General features: G+C 36.4%; 1 protein-coding gene across 2 annotated transcripts in view; it reads right to left on the bottom strand.

Moving 5' to 3' along the window:
- Positions 1 to 18,011, bottom strand: part of LOC127432052 (collagen alpha-1(XI) chain-like) — a 105,336-nt gene extending 87,325 nt beyond the window's left edge. The window contains exons 1-4 of one of the 2 annotated variants that reach the window (XM_051682824.1): positions 17,715 to 18,011; positions 9,251 to 9,415; positions 8,222 to 8,435; positions 4,617 to 4,779 (exon numbers count right to left, since the gene is read on the bottom strand). In XM_051682824.1, coding sequence (XP_051538784.1) covers positions 4,617 to 4,779; positions 8,222 to 8,435; positions 9,251 to 9,415; positions 17,715 to 17,838 — 666 coding nt within the window. In that variant the 5' untranslated portion in view covers positions 17,839 to 18,011. The remainder of the gene's footprint in view (positions 1 to 4,616; positions 4,780 to 8,221; positions 8,436 to 9,250; positions 9,416 to 17,714) is intronic. The other variant, XM_051682825.1, reaches the window with a different exon arrangement.
- Positions 18,012 to 19,816: the final 1,805 nt, after the last annotated feature.

Raw genomic sequence — 19,816 nt, 5'->3', positions numbered from 1 at the left:
TGGGATGTCACTCCTATGGGTTTAACCAGGTATTTCCACCATAATTCCCAGAATACACTTCTGAAGTAGCCATGCAATGGGAACAGACACAGTTTTTCATGCTCTCACACAGAGAACTCTGTGTTTCAAACCATACAATCCCCAACTGACATGTCAAATCCAAATACTGGGCATACCTCTCGCAGCTTTTTATAAATATGTTGATTTAAAGAGCAAAGGGGTAAAATGAAGAATCTGCCTAGGTTAAAACTTCCAAACACTGCAGGTACAATGTATTTGAGACCACCTCTATTTAAATTACTAATATTTTATTGATATCTGTTTTCCTTTCTAAGCAGAGGGAATACCAAATGTTAACAGGAGGTTTAGCAACAAACAAGAAATTGTAACACTTTACAATACGGTTATATAAGGTAACATAGTTAACACAATATTTAAATATGAACAATAGTTTTACAGCATTTATTAACCTTGGTCAATGTTAATTTCTACATAAACTAATACATTTTTAACATTAAAATACATAATACAGTATGTTAATTAGTTAATGCATTATGAACTAACATGAACTAACAATGAGCACTATAATATTTATTACATATATATTATTAATATAATTATTTAATGATTGATTATTTCTAAAATATACAGTATATATATATATATATATATATATATATATATATATATATATATATATATATATAAATTATTCAATATTTTACTAATACATTTTATAATAAATTATGGTAAAAATTTATTATTAATATAATAAGGTACAACTGGACTAAAGACTCCCCGGGGTAAAAGGCATTTTTTATTTTATTTTCTCTCAAAACACTAAACAGCAACAAAAACTACCAAAGTACTTTCCTAAACACCTGTTTGTCACTACAGACTGGAAACTATTCCTCATCCATGAGATCATTGCATGCAATGTCTAAAGTTTGATTTTGAGGTAATTTGATAAACTATTTAAAAAAAATTTAAATGTTGCAAATTTATGTAGCTAATGAGAATCCCTGAAATAATCACATTTATTTTTAGACAAAATACTTATTTATCATTTTCAGTTTTGTTCAAGGTGATTAAATCGAAGGTTTTTTTTTAATAACTGTCCAATAAGTGAAGGATAGTATTTGGGGTAAAAAGACATAATAATGAGGCATTGAAAATGCCCTTGAAGAATCAGGTACTACAGACTGGGCAGCAAAGGGCAGCCAATCAGACAAGTCAAATCACCAAGGTGACAACAAGTCCCTGTAAAAAATGACTTTGAAGCTAAAGCCATGTCAGTAATAAGTCAGATAAGATGATGGGGGTAATAAGTCGTGCCCCCCCCCCCCCACTTAAATAAACACTCTCTCGCACAAACAAACACACACCACAGACCTCAGCTGGCTCCCTCATTACCAAGAAGCAATGCATTCAATATCACCTGTCAATCGGGTCATTGTATGCCATTATTTACAACTTTAACTCATTTTGACCCTGCACATTCCACACTGCTTTAATTGTGACTTTTAAGAGAGCATAATAGAGCAAACACACACATAAGTAAAACAAAGATAGAGGGTGTGAAAAAAAAAATAGCTAAATTACATGGCCAACAAAACTGCACAAAAAACAATGGTGTTCATGAATAAATAATTACTAATACTTTGATGTTATAATATGTTATACTGTAATATGTGAAAATATTTGAACAAGTAGCACCAATTAAAGCCATAATTCACCCCAAAATGAACATTTTGTCTCATAATTTACTCACCCTCATGTTGTTCCAAACCCATACGACCTTCTTTTTCCCATACAATGAAAGTTAGTGGTGATTATGGCTAACGTTTTGTCTAATATCTGTTTTTGCATTCCACAGAAGAGAGTCATATAGATTTGAAACTACATGAGGGTGATGACAGAATTGTCATTTTGGGGTGAACTATTCCTTTAATGTATTCAGGGTTTACTTTAAAGTTTTACAAATATTGATAAGAGATTTAGATACTCTATTAAAGTCTAAAGGCATTATAATTTCAACAATGACCATTTGTGAGCCAGTCATGTCGAAAGATGCCACCAGATACAAGTAAGGCTGAGAGCAATCTGTGAATTAAGAGGTCTCCTTTGGCTTTGAGTAGCTTTAATTCCAAGTTGAAAGAAGCCTTCATAAAAGAAAGTGAGGGGAAAACCCAACCGCTTAAAGGTACACAGCTACACAAGGCTTGTCTGTGTGATCCCGAGTTAGCCCACAAGCAGAAAGACAAATATCCACCTTTACCATTGCAGAATTATTTATACTTGATTCAAAAGGGACTTGTTTTTCAAAAGGATAATTCACCCAAAAATGAAAATTCAGTCATCATTACTCACACTCATGTTGTTCCAAACCTGTATGACTTTCTTTCTTCTTTGGAACACTAAAAGGAGCCTTTTCACCATTCACTTTAATGATATTCAAACATTATACAATGAAAGTGAACTGTAATCTCTTCTTTTCTGTTCCATGGAAGAAGAAAGTCATACAGGTTTGGACCAACATTAGGGTGAGTTAATAATGACATAATTGTCACCTTTGGGTGAATTATCCCTTTAAGTGGCAATTACCAGGAGAGACAGCATTGTGTTAAAGTGATCACTGACCCCGCATACCATCATGTTACATAAACAGATGGTGACAACAGGTTGTCATGGAGAACAAACGTAAACACAGATCTTCCTCTTGGAGTGACAAAAGGTAAAGCAAATGAATGGGATGCTGATGTAAAAGGCTGTTAGCTGATAGCAAACACAACAAGTCACAAACTCATTTTTGTGGCATTCGTGAAAATCTCTCTGTGTTCTTTGTCCACAAAATCTGGAGGATTGAAAAACTTCTTTAGAACACTTATTTTAGTTAAAGGAATTCACCCAAAAATGAAAATTCTCTTATCATTTACTCACCCTCATGTAGAGGTCTGCAACCCGACCCGGGCCTGACGGGACCCGAGAACCCGATGGGTTTTGGACCGGGTTCGGGTCAGTTTTTCAAGTAGGACTTCAGGTTCGGGTCAGGTTCGGGTTTGTAATTAATGAAAAAAAATAAACAGGCTTACCAACCTTGTTTCACGCACGCGCTCTCACTCACAGACACGGGCAAACGGACGAGTTAGGTTCCGTTCACACCGAACGTTTTTTTGTGCGCATCTGTTCTGTTTTCCCATTGTTCAAACACAAGCTGGATGAATGTCTTTGACATTTGCACTGCGTCTCGCTTTTTCTTCAGCGTCTCGCGCAGGACAAGCATATTTTAAACACCATGTCAAGTTAAAAATAACTTTTTCAAAACCACATGTTGAGACACCTGCACTCTGTTTCATTCTTTGCACTGCGTCTAGATTGTTTTTAGCGTAGTTGCCACAAAGGTTCAACACTTTAAACAAGTTCAGGCTGCATAGAGGGGACTGTTGCATTGTTTCATATTATTCCAGATTGTTCTGCACCAAGTGAAGTTTCAGCAAATAAACGGTAAATCAATGCTTTTTTCCCTTCTGCTCTAGTGTACTAAGGGACTGCGGTGTCTTGTTAAAACTGTGTATGTTTACTGTTTCAGTACTGTTACAAATGTTGCCTATATGCTTACATAAAACATAGCCAATGACAACAGTACTTGCTAGGAGAAGAAATTAGATAGTAAGTGATTTCGGGTTTGGGCTTAAAATCTGATGGTATTGTTCAGGCCGGTAGGGTACACCTGGTCTCGGGTATGGGTCGAGTTTCATTTTAAGGCCAGTGCAGACCTCTACCCTCATGCCATCCCATATGTGTATGATTTTCTTTCTTCTGTGGAACACAAACAAAGATTTTTAGAAGAATACAGTATTTCAGCTCTGTAGGTCCATACAATGCAAGTGAATGGTGGCCAGAATTTTGAAGGTCCAAAAAGCATATTAAGGCAGCATGAAAGTAATCGATATGACTCCAGTGTTTAAATCCATATTTTCAGAATGACATGATAGGTGTGGGTGAGAAACAGATCAATATTTAAGTTCTTTTTTACTATAAATTCTCCTCCCTGCCCAGTAGGTGCATGAAGAATGTGAATTGCCAAAAACAAAAGAAGAATCATGTGAAAGTGGAGATTGTTAATAAAAAGAACTTAAATATTTATCTGTTTCTCACCCACACTCATCAAATCACTTCTGAACCACTGGAGTCGAATGGATTACTTTTATGCTGCCTTTATGTGTTTTTTAGCTTCAAAGTTTTGGTACCCATTCACTTGCATTGTATGGATCAACAGAGCTGGTAAATTCTTCTAAATATTGGTTTGTGTTCAGTAGAAGAAAGAAAGTCATACACATCTGGGATGGCACGAGGGTGAGTAAATGATCAGAGAATTTTCATTTCTGGGTGAATTATTCCTTTAATTCCTGCCCCATGCTAGATTTATTTATGATTAAATAAACAGTTTGCTGCATGCAGAGATCTCCAAAGCTGGACTGTAAACTCCTTTAAAAGCTCTGATTTACTCTCCTATTTTCAGATGTTGTTATTCATAATGTTAAAGACAGCAACTACTGCACAATTTAAACTTGATCCTAAATTGATGTGCACTAGTATAATGAAATCAGCTTTACCTCAAAAGTTTCCTCCTCCAGGATTCTGGTGCCGAAAACAGTTATACCATTGGTGTCAATACCAGCTTGGTCACTTCTGCCCAAAGGCCTGGTCAACTTCTTTTTACAGTCAACAACGATAGTCACGGTTTTCTTCTCAACACTGATGCCTACACGATGCCACCTGTGATAGGAAGTAAAAGTTGATTATTTCAACCACAGCAAACAGTTAAAGGGATAGTTCACCCAAAAATTAACATTCTGTTATCATTTACTTATCCTCATATTGTTCCAAACCTATCTGACTTTCTGTCTTCTCTGGAACAAAAAAGGCTAAAGCTCTTACTCTGCCTAGCATCTCCTTTTGTGTCCCACGGATGAAAAATGGAAAGTCAGACAGGTTCAGAACATCATGAGGGGTGAATAAATTATGACAGAATTTTCCATTTTGGGTGAACTGTCCCTTTAAAGGCTGTCATAATTTATTCACCCCTCATATTCGCCACACGTGCCTTACATAAAACCTTAGACAAATTTGCCTTCCTTCTTTGAGATATAACATTCCAGGCCTGATTGAACCACATTCCAACCTTCAAACTTTGGCCATGTTTAACACTGGATTAAACTCATTAAACCCCAAACCAAATCCCCCTGTGAGTTATTTGGCATGACAGACACTGTGAACATTGTAGAAAGTGTGTGTCAGGAAGGTGAGACAGAGAAACTGAACTGTATAGTCAAAACATTAAGTTGGAAAAGGAAAATGTTGGTTAGGCTCTTAGTAAGAAGCCACAGTCAAATTTCAAAGGCATATCAATGGCACCCACGGGGGTGATCAATTTCCTATAATCCACTTCATTAGAAGGGAAAACCTCTATTCTAGCTCGTGTATTTAAGTGTTTGGCAGCATTTAACTGGAACAGACCTTGCTGTTTCTAAAACTCATTCATAGTTGTGTGGTGTAAAACCATTCATGCCTTTAGGTAACTAAAACATACTGTTAATATTATAGGACTTGCCAAGTGCATTAATTTAGAGTCATAGATCCATTCAGAACAGAAATAACCAATTTTCCCTAAGGATATACAGCAGTGTAATGAATCTTTCCATGTCTCAGCAGACGGCATGCTTTTTCTGATTGTAATACTGTATGCACTATAAAAAGTGGTAACATTAAATTGTTATCATAATAATCTGTTTCTACTTGATCTAATCCTAAACATTACTTTTGTAATGGTAATGAAATGCAGTTAGGTTCAGTTATTCATGTTGAATAGTAATTTGACAGAGAAAGTAAATCATAATAAAACAAATAAGAGTTAATTTAGACATAAAGCAAATTATTTTATTTTATTTTTTACAGTGCAGTTAGCATCCAGGTCCTCCATCTATTTGTTTAATATTGTACATGGCCTTAAAGTTACATTAAGATGGTGATAGCTAATCACTTTAGCTATAAAAATGACAAAAACTCCACTTGTCACAGTAATTCTTCCTGCATGAGAGATTTGGAATGGCAGAATTAGCCCAGTCTAGGTCTATTTAATCTTAAATCCCTGCCAGAAACATAAGCTCTAAAATCCTACACAGAAAATATTGCTGGTTTTGGAGCAAAACACCTCACTGAAGTAAAGTGGTGTGTTTGAGATGACCGGCTGCCCTAAAGAATAACTCAAAAAGCTTATGACTCACTGATTCCTTCAATAAAGCCTCTGAAGACCCAAAAATACATGTCTATTGAATTATATTGCACACTGTCAGTTTATTTAACATAAAAATGGTTGTGAAAATAAATACTGCTTCAGGGCAATAAGGAGTCAATTGCAAGAAAAATCTAAATGAAACTGGGTTTTAAACAAAACGTTTGGAGTTTCAAGAGATCCTTTTGCAATTGTTTATGCTTATACAATTACTTATGCAAGCTTATCATGTATCTCCTCGCTTGGGTATGAGCACCTAAGTGGAAACTCGACTAGATGACGTAATCCAGGAGGTTAATTTCAGAGGTCAAACATCTACCCCAATGGATCCAACTTTCCATCTTTCTAAAATAACAGAACACTGAAGGCTAATGGCTGAGGTCAGATCACCTGTGGCCCTCTCTGCTTCAGTTCATCAATCCAAAGTCAGAGTGGGTTCTCTTTGGCTCGCCTGCAAAATAAACTACATTTAACACCTCAACAGTCACTTGAGTTTCTTATTTGTGTACTTGTCAGCTCTTGTCAACTGAAATGACTCTCAAATTGTCATTTGAGTGAGGAAACCAGTGATATACAGTGCGTGTATAACCTTGTGCGACCCCGTGTCCACATGTGTGGATGTTGTATTTTGGCTTCGCTACATGCAATGCATGATTTAAATTCATTTAAACTGACTGATCTCAATTCAAAAGACTCTTTTCTGTCAGTAAAGGGTTGCATTTTTGACGCACGGAGTCATGTGACCAAACAACATGGCGCTGATCACAGCGGAGTTTGTCTTTGTGAGAAACGGCAACGTAACGACATCTGGTAAGAAACCTAATTAAGTTTTTACATTGAAACCTGTTTAAGTCAAAAGATTACAGTCTCTAGTTTCATCCGATATGCATTTTAAATTTGAGGGATTTATCACGAAACCCCATGCTGCTAAACACAATGTACACCTATGTGTACTTTAGTGCATTGTTTCCTTAGAAATACAAATTTACTGTGCATTATCACATTGAGAATCAATGGGGTTATCCAAAAGCTGACCATTTTTGCTTTCAGAAGCTTTATATTGAGATAGGATGAAAATAAGGTGCATTTCAAACTGTTATGAGACCAGTGCAGGCAGACAGCACACTGGAGGTTAAGTCATTCACTAAATAGGGAGCTAAAAGTATCCTATAGCTCTCTATACATCTAAGTACATTCAAATCTGACCAAAAGTTCAGTTTCAGGCTGCAGATGATGTTTGGACAACTCAACATGTTTGTCAGACATAGGACAATGATAATCAGTACATCGAGTTAGAATTTATAATGTATATTTTATTTTAACATGGTTGGCAGTGACTGGATGACGCTGGCCATTACTTTGAATTAGAATTAATAATGCTAATTTCTGAATGTCTGTAACGTCTTAAAAACATGAATAACCAGCACTCCTGGAAACATACTAAACAATTTGATAAAACAAAAAAATCAGACTTTCTATAGCTTGGTATTATTTCAAATTGAATAACTTAGTCACACTGTCCACATATGTTGCCATCAATTTTAAGAAAAACTATTTGCTCTAGAATTATTATTATTTTTTGCATGTATATTAGGTGCTACTAGTTACAAACAAAAATGTGAAATGAAAAATGCACATAGCAGTCACGTTCGGGTATCAGGAGGATAAATGTTTCCAATATATGAGTATACTGTATATCTGCCAAGGATGACCAAAACACACATTTTCAAAATTGACTAGTTGGTGGACTAAGCTGGCTATGAGTACAAAAACATAGTCTGGCAAGACATTATTTCCAGCTGTATTAGGCTGATGACTGACCTCTGTCTGACCCTGTTTGGAGTCAGTCTATCTCTTTGAGGTTGGATCTAAATAGGACTAAAAAAATACTCCACACTTAGTCTGCGGCCGTCAGGCCTAACTTACTTTCCGTCGGCTAGGTTGAGGGAGCGGAACAAGGGGTAATCCTCTGGGGCAGGTTTGCCCATCTGATCTTCATACAGGAAGACAGGGGAGCGGCCCACCTCGACACCTAGCTGCTGGATGCCTTTCTCATTGTAGATGGACAAAAGGAAGGACTGGATCCCAGCTTTGGGCTTGATGGTGGTTAGGATGGAAAAGTCATTGGGGAACACACCATCTACAAAACAACACAAGACAGGTAAAAAGTTCACTGAAGAGCTCATTTGGTTTAAATTCTTTCCAAACAGCTAATTGCTTGTTGAGTTGACAAGCAAAACATTTTCTGGCTTTATGTCTATTTTACTCATAGCATTATTTTAGGAATCCCTTATTATTGCATGCATTATTTGGCCTTTATGGATAGTTCATTAATAAGCACAAAATTAGAAAACCTTTCAACAATATTTGCCTTTTAGGCAATTTATCAGACGTAATCCTTTGTTTCCAGTTTAAAAGGGGAGATGCAAGAAACTTTTAATAAAAAAACAGATATATGAGTTTATAAAAAAGTCATAAACATGCATCTGCTTTCCACTGTATAAAAACCATCTGCATCAGTTGCAACATTTTAATCACACATTCTAATTACACATCCCAAATTGTATTGTGTTTAAAAAACTGCTTTCTATCCTTATAAGGAAAAGAGCTGCTTGGACATTCTGCAAAATGTTTCTTTTTGTGTTCCACAGAAGGAAAAACGTCATACAGATTTAGAACGACAAGAGGGTGAGAAAATTATCTTTAGGGTGAACTATTCCTTTAAGGTTTCTGTTAATTTCTTAAGCAACTAAGCAGACAAGTCATGCTGTGGTCAGGAGATTTCAGCAAAGTTCTCCTGCAGCTTAACAATACAAGAGTCTGAGTGAAACATGGCCCTCCACAATCAGGGATGGCATCTCCTGTCAAAAGCCTTGGCAACCGCAACAAAAGGCACATTTAAACGCAGCTAAAGGTAGGCTGGATTTGGAGGGATGTTCGTGGGGTTCGGCTTACCTGGGAAAAGCTGCTTGGTTGGGGCAGTGATCTGGGCATTTTTGCCTACTGTGTAGGCAGTGTCTGGCTGTGATGCTCTTCGGTTCGTGCAAAATCCTGAGGTTTTCTGTACTCCTTCTGGGACAGTGGGAAATTGCAATACTTTTAGGACATCCACGGGTTCTGCTGTATGGGGTAGAAAAGAAGGCTTTAAATAAGGAGAAATGCAGTATCATCATGTTTCTAGCATGAGAAGACTAAGGGTTCAGTAGCTAGACATTCTACTGCATTTACTTGCTTCTGAATCTGACATTGATCAACTTGAACCTTTAGTCAATCGAGAATTTTCTCATTTTAATCATTTGAACTTATAAAAGATATAAAAATGTAATCAACTTATTAAGACTCAATAAAACTTACTTAAGACAATATCCTGCATATACTGTATTCTTATAATGTATATATGTATATAATATAATCACAAATCTAAAATCAAATCAGAAAAAAAGCTCATGCACTGGCCACATTTTACCTTCAAACACTTAGTCTATTAAATTAAAACACAAAAGACCAAGGTAAAAAGTGGCATACAAATTCACTCAGGCTGGAGTATGTTTAAATACATCTGCTGGTTTAATTTGACAAGACAAATCTCCAACAAAGATCACCATAATGAAGTATCCACAGCTGGTCATATATAACAGGTTGTGGTTGGTAAGTTTCATGAGAGTTGAGGGCACTAGGGCTGTACAGTTTAACTCACAAACCATAAGGAACTCTTTTTCTAACCATGCAAGCCTAGTCCTGAATCTAATGACAACCAGAGAAAGGGTATCAAAATTCTAAACATTATATCTGAATTCTAACATTATATTCTTGCCCAAATTAAAGGAATGTTCCGGATTCAAAGTTAAGCTAAATCGACAGCATTTGTGGCATAATGTTTATTACCACAAAAATTAATTTAGACTCGCCCATACAAAAAATCTAAACTAGCCGTAAATTTGCAGCTCATTATTTTCACATGCAAATTAGCTTTTGATTTGACGCAAATGTTTGAAACGAGGTTACAGTGAGACAATGGAAGTGAATGGTGACAATGAAAGTAAGCGTGGCCAATTTTTGGAGGGTTTAAACAGAACTGTGAAGCTTATAATTTTATAAAAGCACTTGCATTCATTCTTCTGTTAAAACTTCTGTATTATTTGAGCTGTAAAGTTGTTTATATTGTCATTTTTACAGTCGTTTTAGGGTTTCTTGACATTGCATCTTCGTGGTAACGAAGTTGTAAAATTGGTTATATCTTTACACAGAAAAGGTTTGTAAGTGATTTTATTACACTAAAATCATCTTATATCCTTTATGTCTTGTGGTTATACTTTTGAAAAAGTGAGTATTTTAATGTTACAAAATTGGCCCCCATTCACTTCCATTGTAAGTGCCTCACTGGAACCTTGATTTTTGCTTTTTTTTAAAGAAAAAGAGGAACAACTCAAAATGATTTTTTTGTGGAAATCAACATTATTCCACAAATGCTTTCGATTGAGCTTAACTTGTATTGAACCCAGAACATTCCTTCAAGGTAACATTCATGGAACCTAAGAATGACAAAGAAATTAAAGTTTTAGGCCAAAATCTGAAATTCAATAATCTGTTTAACTTTGCTTCATGACTGAAATGACAGCAAGAGGAAAGATAAACAATGTTCACCCAGGATCCATCCGGATGTCCATTGTTCAGAGCTTCATTGAGAGTTTACTATATATTAAGAAATAAGTACTCAGTGTCACCTTATCTGAACAAAAACAATACAGCAAGAGTGCTGTAATAGATTGATATTCAGAACAACATCATGATTGAGAGAGTATACAACATTTCAAAAAACACTTTATATTGAATATTTTACATTTCAGACAAAAATGGGCCAGTTAGTTTGTGCATTTCTTTTCCACCAGCAAAATTTTTTGAACTAGTTGTGTAATAATTGTTTTTAAAAGAATATTTTAAGTAAGGCTGTCAATCGCTAACATTTTTTAATCTAATTAATTACATGGTGATGCCGATTAATTAATCAAATTAATCAGTTTTAATCGCACATATAAATATTTGCAGAGAAAGCCCCTCAAATAACAATTATGTAATATATAATGATGAAATAATTATAATTAGTTATATTTAAATTATTTAAAAAAAAATCATAATAACATAAAATAAAATAAACAAATATATATATATATATATATATATATATATATATATATATATATATATATATATAATTATTATAATTCAGATAATTAAAATCCATTATATTGTTGTGACAGATGAGTAAAGCATTAAGACACTACAAAAAGTGTCTTTATAATCCAATATATTGTTTATTTCGCATCAAAAACATACCATTTTTAGTGTCAAGCTAAACGTAGTTTGAAACTCAGAAAAAACATGTCTTGGGATCCCTGTGCTCGGATTTGCGCTCCATCAAGTCTTTGAACGCAAGAATGTGTCCGTCCTCATCAAAGTTTTTCTAGCAAGTCAGTCCACTGGCAGCCATCTTTGGAATGCTTTCGGGCAGCTATTTTTCTATGTAAACAAGCGGCAAAGGCAGCTCCTATCTACTTGAATGGGTAAAGACCGAAATCTCCAACAGTTTGTCAAGGTTACGATCGAAGAACATATTTCAAATCAGCAGTAAAATCAGACAACATTGGAATCATAAAATGTGCTTCTTTACCTCAGACTACACTAAAAATCCAATTTTCCTGGCTTGAATAGCTAATGCGCATTCACGTTATTTAATTGATTGACAGGTGATATCTGTATCTAAGAGGTGATTGGCTCTTTTACCTATAAGGCGGGACTTGCTTTCTACTTCTGTTGACCGCTGGGAGTTCCAATTTCTCCAGTTCATTTTAATAGAAGTGGCCTGTCTCTGCTAAATAGTCTCTGGTCCTCATGTTGTGCTGTCTGCTGTCGGTGAGTGTGGTTTGTTCTCTGTTTAAGCTGTGCGTTGCCTATACAGCTGGAGTTTCGCTTACTGCCCCCTGGAGAAAACAGGTGGTACAGCAAGCCTGAATTGCTCCGAGGGTAGGAAATTCCTTATTCCAGTCCAAGGACATGATTAATTGCATTGATTTTTTTTAACGCATTATTTTTTAAATAATTAATCACACTGAATTAACGTGTTAAACTAAATGTTCTCATTCACTTCCATTGTTTCAGCAGGTGAGCATCATTTATTTTATTTTTTTCCGAATCAGTAGAGTCAATGATTCAAAGACTCACTTATAACATAAAAGATACTTATTTGTCGCCACCTACTGGTGTAAAAATGTAATTTGTAGGAATGACAACAAATAAATGAATGAATCTTAAAAAAATAAAAAAGTTTTTGATGAATGGATTCAAGAATGTGTCCGACCATCAGTGGGACTAATCAAAATCCCCATTATTATTTGATAGCCATGAACACAGACAAGCGGAGTGATACATATAGTGAAGTGAACACTGCTTGGCCAACCATATTCAAGGACTGGAACTAGCTGTTGTATAATTGTTGTATAACAAACTATAGCTGTACTTATGTGTCCATTTAGCCTTATAGAAGAGGAAATAGAGAACCAAAGTTTCTCCATGATTCATTGTAACTGCATTAGTTCATCAGCCACTAGCACATGTATAGTATGTCTGCCATGTGTGATCCAGATTCTAAAGGCAAAAGTGTGACATGTGTCTGCAAGGCAGATTTTAGTGAATGGCCATCTTTGGCATCAACCACAAAAAAAAAATAAAAAATAAGCTTCACTTCAAACAATAAAGGCATGCTACGTCACAAAGGGCTGGACTTATCTGGGAGGTTAAAAATTCTGTAATAAAAATGTTGGGGCATTCCCCGTGCTAAGAACACATTTACCACCTCATTTAAATCTCTGAAAAGCACAGCTGAGACTACATTCTTCTGTCGGCTCTTTGTGTTGAGTTATCTGCATGCTCACAGAGTGAACAATCCCCACTATCTCTCTTACAAGGCTCTGTGAAATACTTTATTTGGAATGGTCAATTATTGCAAATATATTTGAATGATGACCGCTAAAATGCATAACTGACCGTTGTTCTAGGGCCTAGGCAAACAATTTACAACATGTCTCTTTGTCCCTTTCTTCTCACAATAAAATTTAAATCAATATTTCACGTCCTTCATGTCCAAGGTCCTGTAGCTCTACTGGCAGAGAGCATGGTGCAAGTGATGATAAGGTTATTGGTTTGATTCCCAGGGAAGGTATTGACAGATAAAATGTATAGTTCAAATGTACTGTAAGTTGCTTTGGAAAAAGAAGTCTACCTAATGCATTGTTATTTGGTGAGTAAAACTGTTATAAGCTAGATATTAATCGACATTAAAAATTACTGAAAAGCGCCATCCCCCATCATTTTTGCATCAATTCAACTGTGATCACCTTTCCAAACTCTAAGACTTGGGTTCTGGTCCCATGGAAACCAGAAAGTAAATGTGTTCACATAAACAATGGTGAGCACAATTCCGAAGTTGCATTTTCTCTCTAAAATTAAATTCTTACTCCACTGATGGTTCGGTTTAGGGATGGGGTTTGGGTTAGAGGCTCGAGTTAGTAAAATAAGCATGCCTGTTGACAATAAAAATCATTTACAACTAAAAATACAACTCGCTTTTGGCACCACTCTGTGGACATTTCACCGAGCTCACACAAGTCCAAATGTTCAACAACACTTCCAGCTTCGGCCACTGGGGGCAGTGGTTCAAATTTCAGTAAGCACAGACCGAATTCAGAAGCAAAACTTTCAACCTATTGTTGCTTAGTTCACAGTGTACGATACATTACACATCTGAGGGCTTCAATGTCAGTTTCGCTCTGATTATACGAACTAGAGACATCTCAAACTACTCCAAGACAACAAAAACGTTGTGGAGAAGTGTTGCTGTAGGGATCTCAACATTTGCGTGATGTGTCTTTCAACTAAGATGCTTCTTCTGAATGCAACTGTCTTTCTGCATAACCTCGGTCCTCATGTATTCCAGATGTAGTCCTGTAGCCTGGGCTTGGCCCTTTTGCCATGCAAGTGTCAAAGAAAAGTGTCAGTACTCCTAAATCCTTTCGAAAACCAACTGAGAATATGTTTTCATTAGGAGAGTGCAGCAGATGGGCTAGTGTGATTTTAACCAGACTGCTGTACAAACACACACCCCAATCTATTTCACTCTATCATTCTTTGCATTAGACAGGGGTGTGTGTGTGTGTAAGAGAGAGAGAGGGCTGATTAAAGATTTAGTGTGGAGATAAATGTGGAGGGATGTACTAACTAGACTGGATTAAATACCCACCATTATTATTACTGTACTAAAAGTGGGAGGGGCCTACAGGAAGGACGGAGTGTCTAACATTTGCATAAATCATTTCGTTATGAAAATGCCTGGTGTGTTAGCAGGAAGGTATAAATGCATTGATAAAAAACTGACTGACACACCAGCATCTGTAAGATCTCATGAGAAAGTAAGGAGAAACACTCAGAGCAGTAAGAAATTAAAGTTTAATGTAAAGTTTCTGCGTTAAATTAGTTTGTGTGTGTGTGTGTGTGTGTGTGTGTGTGTGTGTGTGTGTGTGTGTGTTTGTGTGTTTTAAAGTGTAAACTGAAACAGAAAATGCTGGAGACCTTTTTACCTGGTGCTCCTTGAGACTCTCTTAATGAATTCAGCCAGAATACCCCCCCCCCCCCCCCCACCCTCTCATCCTCTATATCTCTCTCTACCTCTCTCTCTTGCCACTCTCCCCCCTCTCTCTGTACTCTTTGACACATGCTTACCACTTGAACAAGACTGTATTATGCAAAAAATCTCTCTCGGAGAGACAACTTTACTGGTGGAATTTCTGCACAAAAAAAAAAAAATTCCCCGTCTTTCCCCCCCTTACACCACTGTAAAGAAACATCAAAGAACAATAACCCCTTTCAACCATCTGCTTTCCAAAAATGCAGAATAATCTAGCAGTTCACTTCATATTCCAGTATTAATACTCAGTTTATTACAGGTAAAACTGCATTTAATTATAAAACATCAAAAGTTTTACTTTGGATGGACTGGAAATGGAATTAAGCAATATAGAAACACACATGTATAGTTTTGACTAGCCATTGCATAGTAGAATAGCACAGATGAGATGTTAGGCAGAATGACAGCATCCGTCACCATTCACTTTCATTGTATGGAAGAAAAAAAATGAGATGTAATTAAAGTGAATGGTGACTGAGGATAACATTCTGTCTAACATCTCCTTTTGTTTCCCTTGCAAGAAAGAAAGTAATTTTTGTTTGGAACAACCAAATGTTCATTTTTGAGTGAATTATAAGACCTGTTCGGGGCAGTCTACCATTAGAGTAGCAAAATATTTCTTAAATGTGTGCATTGTCTGAAGGAATGTACATCTGATGTTCCTCAGCCCCAGGGTCTGAAGAAACGTGTCAGTACACTGCCAGCTCAAGAGGGCACCCAGCAGAAATGCATTCACAAGTCACAAACCGCAAGGGATGTAAAGCGTCGCTTCAGATGTCAAATGAGATTAAAACATAACATTTATTATCAGCTTTAATGGGGGGTTATTAGACCAACTGTTTCGCTGATGAAATCCAGGCTCTCCAGGGACAAGAAAGGCTAAACCTAATAACAAATCTACTATTTTCAAGTGGCTTTAATTGTTAAGCCAACACTGAAGAAATGTAGCAATGGGTATAAAATAAAGTCAACAATATTGTGCTCTTTTCAGTCATTTCATACTTCAAGTTCACACTCAGCAACAAAATAAATGCTTAATTCAATTCAACAGGGACCTTTGTTCCTGTAAGAGTGAGTAAGACCTATCATAAGGCCAGGCTGGGGCCCCTAGATGACTCTGGGCCCTTTGAAGCCTCCAAAATAATAGGGATGAGCAGAGAGGACAGTCATCAAATAACTGCACAGCACTTAGTACAGAAACATTCCCACCACAATGTAGGGGAAATCTAGTAAGTACTTTTAGGAAGAAATGCAAGTCCAAAGGGAGAAAAATAAGCACCATGTTGAATGAGACCCCCCTGGGCTTCAGTGGGACCTGGGGTGAATGGGGAAATTACCGGTGGTTATAGCCTCCTACCAGTATTTATTGTAATTCATGTAATTCATTACAATCTCTAGTAATATTACGTAAAACGCATACCCTTTCTACAAAAACTTGATGACTAAAATGTCTGAAATTGAAAGAAAACTATGTAATGCTAACACTTTGGTGAAGCAATAATTGCCTCAAACAGTAATGTCATTCCATCATGTGCATTCTCCACATTTCTGTAACCAAAATTTTGACACTCTTCTTCAGAACTAATCAAAGACTCGTCTGTTTTATGTATTCACAATCAAATCATTTGTTTTGGTCCTTGTTCTTGTGTGATGTCACGCCCATTGTAAATTGGACCTCCCAGCTCTCAGTCAACATAAATCAAACTCTTATAATAATCAAAGACTGTAAGCTGTAATAACTAATCTTCAATTTCATGCAGACAAATAATAAGTAAAAAACACAAATTAATATTGCAATTACAGATAACCTCCTTATTTGTTTGCCTCTATTTGAAGACATCATTTGGTCAAAAATCGTATTCCTGGAATCGCACAAATCAAGAAGATACTTCACTTTCTTTTCCTAAATGTGTGGCATGGATGTAAAACCCCAAGGAATTCCACCCTGCTAACCATGTCCACACACACCTAACGGACCACAGGTTCAAACAAAGAGCTGTTTTTTCCCAGAGTAAATCCTAAACTGTTTCTCCATGACACTCTCTTGACACATTCCTCCTCTCCACTCTCCCAAAATTGGATAAGACCAGAAAACATAAATGAAATAAAATACAATTCCTTCATGCTATTAGTAGAATAGTTTGGCTTATGCAAATTGTTGAGAGGACAAACTGAGTTGTGAGTAAAATCTATATAGTTTTACTTATGTACTCATCTAAACATGCCTATAGACAACTTTTAAGTAGCCTACAGGCTAAAACAATTGCAATGTAATCAACATTCTGACTATTTTGCAATAAAATTAATATCTTTCTATAAAAATAGATTAGTATATTAATAAAGAAATGTCCTTAATTTCATAATTTTCCAAATTTACATAATTAAAAGCATTAAACACTCATGAAATCTTTTGGGGGAACTATTGACTTCATTTCAATGAACTCCACTCACTACTTTCTTCTTTAAGAATATAATGTTCTTCATTTCAAGGGACAACAATGATAATAATATTCCAACCAGTAGCTCACATAGCCTACGTGGGGTGCAGATCTGCGATCACCTGTCGCGAAAAATCGATATCAAATGCACAAAATTCAGGAGGCGCAACGTAATGGATGCGCTTCTTCTTTCTGACGGTCCCTACAACTTCATAAAAAAGTTTGGAAGTCTATCTTTCCTTACCTGCTCTGACATTTGGAGCCTGCAGAACCAGAACGAGGGATGAAACTGCGATGAATTTGGTAATAGTGGAATCCAAAAGCCACCTTTTCGTTTTCCACATTGGGGACCACCTTGGCCTCTCCATGGTCGGGCGCCCACAAATGTGCACAAAACCCGGGGCGACCTCTGCTTAGTTTTAAATGGTGTCCCTTTTACAATCCCAAATGTGCCCGATGTGCTCTAAACAGCCATAGGTGTGATGTATTTGGTTTCGCCAGGCCCCCTTCGATCCTTCTTTCCTTGCGCCCAGCCTTCGGACTGAAGGGATTCGGGCTTTAATCAAAATGAGACGCGGAATGCTCGATCGCCTCACCGTCAAGAGGGCTGGACCCAGACCCTGGATTACAAGAAAATGACAAGGGTAACATACCACGATTAGCAAATCACGGGTCTTGAAAGTTGGCTAGGGATCCACCCATCAGTTTTCCAAAGCCTCTCCTGGTCGCCCTCTTGCGCGTCCCCCCATGAAAGCCGGGAGAAATTTCCCTGGAGTAGCCTGAGAATGAGAGAGAGAGCCAGAGATGGGGAGCTCTAATGTAACAATTTATATTAACCTCAATTGAAAGGGATAGTTCACCCAAAAATGAAAATTCTCTCATCATTTACTCACCCTCATGCCATCCTAGATGTGTGACTTTCTTTTTTTCTGCATAACACAAAGATTTTTAGAAGAATATCTCAGCTCTGTAGGTCCATAAAATGCAAATGAATGGTGATCAGAACTTTGAATCTTCAGAAATCACATAAATGTAGAATAAAAGGAATCCATATTACTCCAGTGGTTTAATACAGGTTTTCAGAAGAGATATATTAGATGTGGGTGAGAAACAGTTCAATATTAAAGTCCCCCCTATAAATCTCCACCTTTGGCCAGCCTGACCAGTAGGTGATGACATGCATGAAGAATGTGAATTGCCAAAAAACAAAAGAAGAATGCGAAAGTAAAAGTGAAAGTGGAGATTATTTTGCTTTCTTATGTTCTTGTGGACTTGTTTGATATTATCACCCACCTCCAAAAAAAAAAAAAAAAAAAGAAAATAGTTAAGAGGTTATTGAATTCAGGCAGCACATCTCAAAACTCACAGAGTTGCGTTTTACGTCCTCATGTCTTCCAAGTTCGCTCTTTCCAGGTAGTTAGGCAAGAAACACACCTGGTCAAGATTCACTTGCATTGTATGGACCAACAGAGCTGAGATATGTTTCTAAAAATCTTCACATTCAGTTCTGCAGAAAAAAGAAAGCCACATGTCTGGGATGGCATGAAAGTGAGTAAACTCTCCTTTTAACACTTACAAACATTAACATCCTTGACAGATCATTAATGTATATTCACATAGGAATGCCAAAAGACTTTGATTTACACAGTTTTATATAGTGTATGTTCATATTTTAAAGTGCATGAACTACTGTCAATCATAATATAACATAATGTTGGATATATGATTCCATTAATTTGTTTATATTTAATTTAATTTGCATTTACTTAACTAAAACAAATATATAAACAACTTCATATGTTAACATCTAATTTAACTAAAGTTTTATTCAAGTAAAAAAAAAAAAAATTCTTTGACATCACTGAATTTATCTGAATACTCTACGTTATCCCTACTGTAGGATTATCAGTTAGAAACATCTCCTTAAGAAAACACATTGCAGGTTACCACATTTTACAGTGCAGTAACCCAGTCAAATGGGTTCATTCTCAGTCAATTTTCATGTTTACTGTGAAATCCTTGTGAAGTTCAAACATATAGGCTTTGAATGTCAATGAGCAGGGAAAAATGAAGAAAGAAAAGGAAATTGCAACAGGAACACTTTCTAATGTTTTGCAGCCTTCTATCCTGCAAGAGTGCATGTGGAGGTTGTGTTAGGGAGGAACTGAGTTTAATCGACAGAAAGACTGACATGCAGTTATATTTTCCAATATGATCCCTCCAGTCTAAATTTGAATGCTGCATTGCCAGTTAATCACATAATGACTAATGGTGGCAGACTCAGTATTTTAAAATAATTGATTCTTTAAAAAAAAAAAAATTCTGCTTTTGTGTTCCACACAAGAA

This window comes from Myxocyprinus asiaticus, chromosome 41 (assembly GCF_019703515.2).
Source record: "Myxocyprinus asiaticus isolate MX2 ecotype Aquarium Trade chromosome 41, UBuf_Myxa_2, whole genome shotgun sequence".
NCBI classification, from domain to species: Eukaryota; Metazoa; Chordata; class Actinopteri; order Cypriniformes; family Catostomidae; genus Myxocyprinus; species Myxocyprinus asiaticus.
The sequence above is the reverse complement of the archived record's forward strand: the minus strand, read 5'-3'. Positions and strand labels throughout refer to the sequence as shown.